At 46.9% G+C, this 7,500-nt stretch overlaps 1 protein-coding gene across 2 annotated transcripts in view; it reads right to left on the bottom strand.

Annotated features, from left to right (window-relative positions):
* wdfy4 (WDFY family member 4) overlaps nucleotides 1-7,500 on the bottom strand; it is a 77,953-nt gene that overhangs the window by 24,461 nt on the left and 45,992 nt on the right. For both annotated transcript variants that reach the window (XM_031578867.2, XM_042709598.1), the window contains exons 40-43: nucleotides 5,626-5,703; nucleotides 5,229-5,420; nucleotides 3,933-4,020; nucleotides 3,391-3,557 (exon numbers count right to left, since the gene is read on the bottom strand). In XM_031578867.2, coding sequence (XP_031434727.1) covers nucleotides 3,391-3,557; nucleotides 3,933-4,020; nucleotides 5,229-5,420; nucleotides 5,626-5,703 — 525 coding nt within the window. The remainder of the gene's footprint in view (nucleotides 1-3,390; nucleotides 3,558-3,932; nucleotides 4,021-5,228; nucleotides 5,421-5,625; nucleotides 5,704-7,500) is intronic.

Genomic DNA, 7,500 nt, shown 5'->3' with positions numbered 1-7,500 from the left:
CAGCAAGTCACAGCCAAGGTGGAGGCAAGAAACTGCCTCCTTCACCGTCTCTGCGGAACCTCGTGGGGAGCAAGTTTCCCTGTACTCCGAACTGCTACTCTTGTACTGGCCTACTCAACAGCAGAGTACTGTGCACCTATTTGGTGCAAATACACTCATACCACCAAGCTTGACATAGCTCTCAACAACAGCATGCGGATGGTTTCAGGATGTATAAGATCTACACCAACCTCATACCTACCAATCCTCAGTGGAATCCCACCACCAGCAATCCGCCGTGAAGCAGCCTGCCTAAGCCTTGCACAGAGAGCTCAACTCAGAGCCAGCCACCTACTCCATCATGACATCAACTCAAACGACCCACCACCACGCCTACCGTTGAGGGCACCAATCTCTGCAAGACTTTGGGGTCTGCTGCATGAGGCAAATGGTCAGCCACCTGGGTCCTGGACCATCACACAATGGACCAAACAGTGGGGCTCAGCCAACACTAAACTACATGGCTACATCAAAACACCGTCCACAAGGCCTGCAGGACACACCCTCAACAGAAACTCCTGGGTACGACTCAACAGATGCCGAACAGGACATGGACGCTTCCGAGCCAATATGCACAGGATGAACCTATGTGGGGCCCCAGAGCAAACTGCTGATCACATTATCAACGACTGCACCAAGTACCAGTGCCCTGGCCTTCAGGCACTGTCTACCCTGAACAGTGAAGCACTAGCATGGCTCGCGGACACAAGCTTAGTCATCTAACAGTATGAAATGTATTCTGAGACATACGAATATATATATATATATATATATATATAATTAAAAAAGCATGGCACACAAACCTTGAATCTTGAAATATATACATACCGTATTTTCCGGACTATAAGCCGCTACTTTTTTCCCACGCTTTGAACCTCGCGGCTTAAACAACGATGCGGCTAATTTATGGATTATGATACCTGTGACTGTATACGGTGGCTTTGTGTTTACGGTGGCTTTGTGGAGCTAGGATGCTAGCATGGATGCAGCCGCATGGATGCTTAGCTCCACGCGATTTCTCAGTATCTCTCAATAACTTAACTAATGTCAAAATAACCACAGTCTACCAGCGTAGACAGAACACAACTCAAAACACTTTAAAATAAAAGTTTACAACAATACAAATCCAGTCTTCAAGTTCTTTAGCTCACTGGTTTCAAACTAGCGTCTGTCTTCAATCTAACGTTCTAGCTTCTGATTGACTCTTGCGACTGTGCGCTCTTAAAGCAACAGTGCACTTATCTAACTGGCAAAACTAACTATTGTATTAGTTTTGATATTCATTTTAGCCTGTGTAAAGTTAATTTGTTTCAATGTTGCGGTAGGCACCTGCGGCTTATAGACATGTGCGGCTTATTTATGTTAAAAATAATTATTTTTAAAAAATTTAGTGCGTGAGGCTTATATTCAGGTGCGCTCAATAGTCCGGAAATTACGGTATATATAAAAATCATTTTTTTCATGTTTTTAAAATTTAAATCCTACACAGGCCATATATATATATATAAGGCCTGTGTAGGATTTAAATTTTAAAAACATGACAAAAATGATTATCAAAATAGCAGTTTGACTATTTACTGAACTACTTAAGCAAAATGATTCAGCAAAACCTCAACATGAGCTGCTAAAATATATTCTATTAGGGAGCATCTGTAACTTGTAACATCTGCAGGCTGTTGTAGCCTAGAGCCTTCTTATTGTCATTGCTGTAAAGTCCTCTGCTGCTGACCTGAACGCAGAAGCGTCCCATGCGCATAAACCACACCACTGAAACGCATCCCATGCGCATAAACCAGACCACTCAAACGCGTCCCATGTGCATAAGCCACACCACTCAAACGCATCCAATGTGTCTTTGCAGCTTGCGATGCGCATAAGCCGCGCCACTCTCTCCCCCAGACGACTCTGCAGCGCCATCTTAATCCGACTCTGCAGACAGAAGCCTCTCCGCGGGCATGCTTGGCACAGGGCGGAGCACAGGTCATTTAGCCAGAGGAGCTGTGCCACAACAGTGCCCACTCGGAATCAGTGAGAGGTGGCTGCTTCAGAGGAAGTCGCACCATTTTTGGGGATGTTAATGTTAATAGGCTCTTCCACGCTCAAAACACAAACATCCTGTTTAGGGTAAGCCTGATTATGGCTACGTTTGGCATGAGCATTATAAGCGTGGGCATGAGCATTATAAGCGTTTGACATGAGCATTATAAGCATTTTATCATGAGCATTATACGCATTTTATCATGAGCATTATAAGCGTAGGCATGACATTATAAGCGTTTGGCATGAGCATGATAAGCGTTTGACATGAGTATTATAAGTGTTTGGCATGAAATTATAGGCGTACATTTTGACCAACAAGTTTTTCATTTAGCGTTTTTTTATAGATTTTACCAGGCAAAAAACCCCAGTAATTCCCAGCTAACGCACACACACACGCACTCTCACACACACACACACACACACACACTCTCTCTCTCTCTCACACACACACACACACAAATGCATAATACGACACACATGCCTGACCACATTCACACACTCACACATTCGCAAGCAGAGGGGAAGATGGATGAGTTTCAGGGAAACACACACATGACACCAAAGACAAAGGCAGGGGCAGACGTGTGTGAGAGAAAGTGAGTGTGTGTGTGTGTGTGTGTGTGTGTGTGTGTGTGTGTGTGTGTGTGAGAGAGTGAGTGAATGTGTGTGTGTGTGTGTGCACATGTGCGTAGCTAATTTCATTTTCTTTATTTCCCTAGACCAACTGCACCTGCCCCTGTTGTTCTGCCCTACTCTCACACAAACCCCCTCTCCTCCTGTCTCTCTCTCCTCCTCTCCTCTCCTCTCCTCTCCCCCTCTACTCTTCTCTCCACTTCCCCTCTCCTCCAGTCTCTCTCTCCTCTCCCCCTCTCTTCCTCTCCTCTCCTCTTCTCTCCCCCTCTCCTCTTCTCTCCACTCCCTCTGCTCCAGTCTCTCTCTCCCCCTCAATATCATTTGGGAATGGGAATAGTGTGGAAGGTTGGGGGAGGTTTTCTCTCCTGATGTTTTCATTAGCGCTCCAGTGGTCAGTTCCATTTCTTACTGGGGTTAGAGACGGCCTTCCCCTACTACCATCTACTACCCTACCATCTCTGTCTCTGTGTGTGAAGGAGAGGGAGAGGGTGTGTCTCTCTCCGTCACACACACACACACACACACACACACACACACACACACACACACACACACACACAGACTCTCTCTTTTCCCTTGATGTGTGTTTCTGTGCACGTGTAGGTATGTATGTATGCATGTATGTATGTGTGTGTGTGTGTGTGTATGTACTGTATGTATGCATGTGTGTGTGTGTACCTTCTCTTGGTCTCTGAGCTCCTGCAGGATAATGTGTGTTTCGGCGCATGTGTGTGTGTCGGTGGGTGAGGTCAGCGGTTCGCTCAACTCGGGGAAAAAAGTCAGCTGATCACAGTCAAGCCCTGTCTCCTCAGCCTCATGACCTGCCTCACACAGGATACGTAGCTCTAAAGACACACACACACACACACACACACACACACACACACACACACACACACACACGTGCACACACACACAGACATACGCGCACATGCAGACATATGCGCACACACACACAAACACACAGAGACATACGCGCATACACAAATACGCGCATGCACACACACACACACACACAGACACACACCCACACACACAATCACACAAATACACACACACACACACAAGCAAACACACACACGCATATGCATGCACACCCAAACAAACACACACACATTAACACACACAAGAGGGGAAGAAGAAAGTTTGATTGGTTATATTGTTTTAACAAGTGTATAAATATAAATATATTAGAGATATATACGTATATATTACTGCACCTGGATCAGTGTCCCAGTTCTCAGTCATGCCTCTGGTCTCCTCTACAGGGTTACTCTTCACGCACAGACCTGAGGTCAACACCTGCATCTACACACACACACACACACACACACACACACACACGCACAAACATATACATACACACACACACACACAGACATATGCACAAACACATATATACATACATACATACATACATGCATACACACACACACACTCACACACACACACCCAAGCAAACAAACACACACACAGACACAAACACTCCCACACACACACACGACACACGCAAACACATAAACACACACACACACAAAAACCACAGCGGTAGATATTAGTAACACATTATCTTGCAATTAAGTCACTTTCCACAGAAATACAGATATTTTCTAATCAGAGAGAAATATAAAACTTTTCTCATTACACATAAACCCTTGTGTCACTGAGATAGGGGAGCTTAACTCACAGATACACACACACACACACACACACACACACACACACACACAGTGGAATCTTAATAATCCAACAGAGCCATAAACTCCTCTGATGATTCATAACTTTCATGCCCATCACGCTGGCACTAACAAGGTGGCCGTGGCAACCATAATGCCTCATCCAGAGCATAATAATGGCGTAGCTCAGACGAAGCTCTATGTAGTGGGGAAGAAATGATAGCAGCGCTGCGATTGGACTAATAGGTGTGATTTGTCTGAATGTCTGAGATGTTACTAGGATACACACACACACACACACACACACACACACACACACACACACACACACACACACACACACAGACTGAGGAGCGCTGTGATTGGTCCAGTCTTAGTCTTCCCTGCTATGCTGGGCGTAACGTTCACCCGTTCCTCACACACTCCACATTAAACACAGGCCATAGTGTGTGTGTGTGTGTGTGGATGGCGTGTGGATGGTGTGTGTGTGGATGGTGGGTGAGTGTGTGGATGGTGTGTGTGTGTGGATGGTGTGTGAATGTGTGGATCTTGGGGGTGTGCATGTGAGGATGGTGTGTGTGTGTGTGTGTGAGGATGGTATGTGTGTGTGAGGATGGTGGGTGAGTGTGTGGATGGTGGGTGTGTCTGTGTGTGTGTGGATGGTGTGTGAGTGTGTGAGTGATGGTGTGTGTGTGTGTTGATGGTGTGTGAGTGTGTGTGTGTGTGTGTGTGTGTGTGTGTGTGGATGGTGTGTGTGTGTGTGTGTGTGTGTGTGTGGATGGTGGGTGAGTGTGTGGATGGTGGATGTGAGTGTGTGAGTGTGCGAGTGTGTGCGCCTACCTTCCTGGAGCGGCGCAGGGCTCGGCGGCGGACGCGGGCGCGGGTTCGACCGGGCCCCTCCGTGGCGTCCTGGACCCAGTCCTGCTGCAGTAACACCCCCGGGCCGGGCCCAAACACACCCCGCTCACGCAGGAGCTCCACCTCCTGCTGCTCCCACAGCGCCCCCACCCGCTCAAACTGGCACTGCTGAGCCTGCACACACACACACACACACACACACACACACACACACATATACACAAGCACACACACGCACACAAACACACACGTAAATACACACACGCACACATGCCCGCAGCAAAGATATATTAGAAAGACACACATCAGTAAGAGAGAAACACACACATAGGTAAATACAAGTTTTGTGTGTGTGTGTGTGTGTGTGTGTTTCACCTACCTGTGTATGGTTGCTGAGTAGGCTGTTAAACATTTCCTGAGCTGTCTTAATGAAGGCCTCCATCCCATGCAAAAAGCCCTGAAACACACAAAGCATCAATTCACTTTCGCTTACACCACCATCACCACCATCATCATCATTATCATCGTTATCACGTTCTTCATCATCGTCATCACCACCATCATCATCATCATCATCACATTCTTCATCATCGTCGTCGTCATCACCATCATCATCATCATGGCCATCATGATCATCATTATTATCACGTTCTTCAACATCATCACCATCATGGCTGTGTGTGTGTGTGTGTGGTGTGTGTGTGTGTGTGTTGTGTGTGTGTGTGTGTGTGTGTATGTAGAGGGAGAGCAGAGAATAGACAGTAATTAAGTCAGTATGTGCTGATCGCAGTGAGTGGTGTGAGAATGAGACCAAGCACGTGTGTGTGTGTGTGTGTGTGTGTGTGTGTGTGTCAGTGAGTGTGAACAAGTGTGTGTGTGTGTGTGTGTGTGTGTGTGTGTGTGTGTGTGTGAACAGGTGTGTGTGTGTGTGGGTGGGTTCTGGTATCCTGCTGACTGATTGAGTTGATGGCTGTTTTAGCAGCAGGAAGTCTGTGTGTTTAAACTCCACTCTGCTTAACAGGACCATTAAGCCAATCAGCACAGCAGGCTCCTCTGCACCAGCCAATCAGCATACAGGTATCCCACTGTGTTAGTTGACCCAGGAAGTGCTCTCTTACTGCAGCGTGGAGAGTTGCCGTGCCAACCGTCCTGCTGTGTTCAGGATGTATGCTCACATTCACGACACACTAACGAGCTACTACGCGTTTATGACACACTCAAATCATTCCAGACAATAATCTCTGATAATCCTTCGCACCGGCAGAGACCAGCGGAGACCAACACACCCACCCACACACACACACACACACACTGAGAGAGACAGTCAGACACACACGCATAGAAACACACATACAGACACACACAGACAGATAGACAGATATACACACATGCACAGCCATAAATACACAGTACAAACGTACATAAACAGAATGATTGACACACACACACACACACACACACACAAAATGCTTGACTGAAGACAGACATACAGACAAGTCAATGACAAACACACACACACACACACACAGGTGGCATATGTCAGCACACATTGCTTGAGAAACCCCCTTCATCCATCTTCAGTCCTTCCGCAGGACATGTGGCGACAAACTTCTCAAACTTCTCCCACACCCCACACGCACACGCACACACACACACACACCAGCCACACAATGAATGGCACGCAGAACGCACAGAAGATTAGCCACAGAGAGCGGGAGAAGCACCGGAGCAATTAAGCCACATTCACACACACACACACACACACACACACACCCACACACACACACACACACACACGCATTCACAGGGTTGAATAGTGAATCAGCTCTAATCTCATCCCTGCTCTTAGTCAATCACTAGTAATATATAGCATTAATTACGCCCATTTACCCAACCGCAGATTCCTCTGCTTCTTAAGCGCTACAAAGCTAATGGGTGTGTGGGTGTGTGTGTGTGTGTGTGTGTGTGTGTGTGTGTGTGTGTGTGTGTGTGTGTGTGTGTGTGTGTGTGTGGACCAGGCAAAGCTAATGGGGCACAGCCAGCTTCCCCCCGGCAATTAACATCCTACTGATTTACATTTTAATTACCTCCCAACCAAACAGCACCTCCCGCGATAACATAACACACACACACACACACACACACACACACACACACACACACACTCATAATTACCTCCCAACCAAACAGCACCTCCCACGATAACATAACATAATGTCAGCTTCAGTCCAGGCTGCTGGAGTGTGTGTGTATG

Source organism: Clupea harengus, chromosome 13 (assembly GCF_900700415.2).
Source record: "Clupea harengus chromosome 13, Ch_v2.0.2, whole genome shotgun sequence".
Classification (NCBI taxonomy): Eukaryota; Metazoa; Chordata; class Actinopteri; order Clupeiformes; family Clupeidae; genus Clupea; species Clupea harengus.
This window is presented reverse-complemented; position numbering and strand designations above follow the sequence as displayed.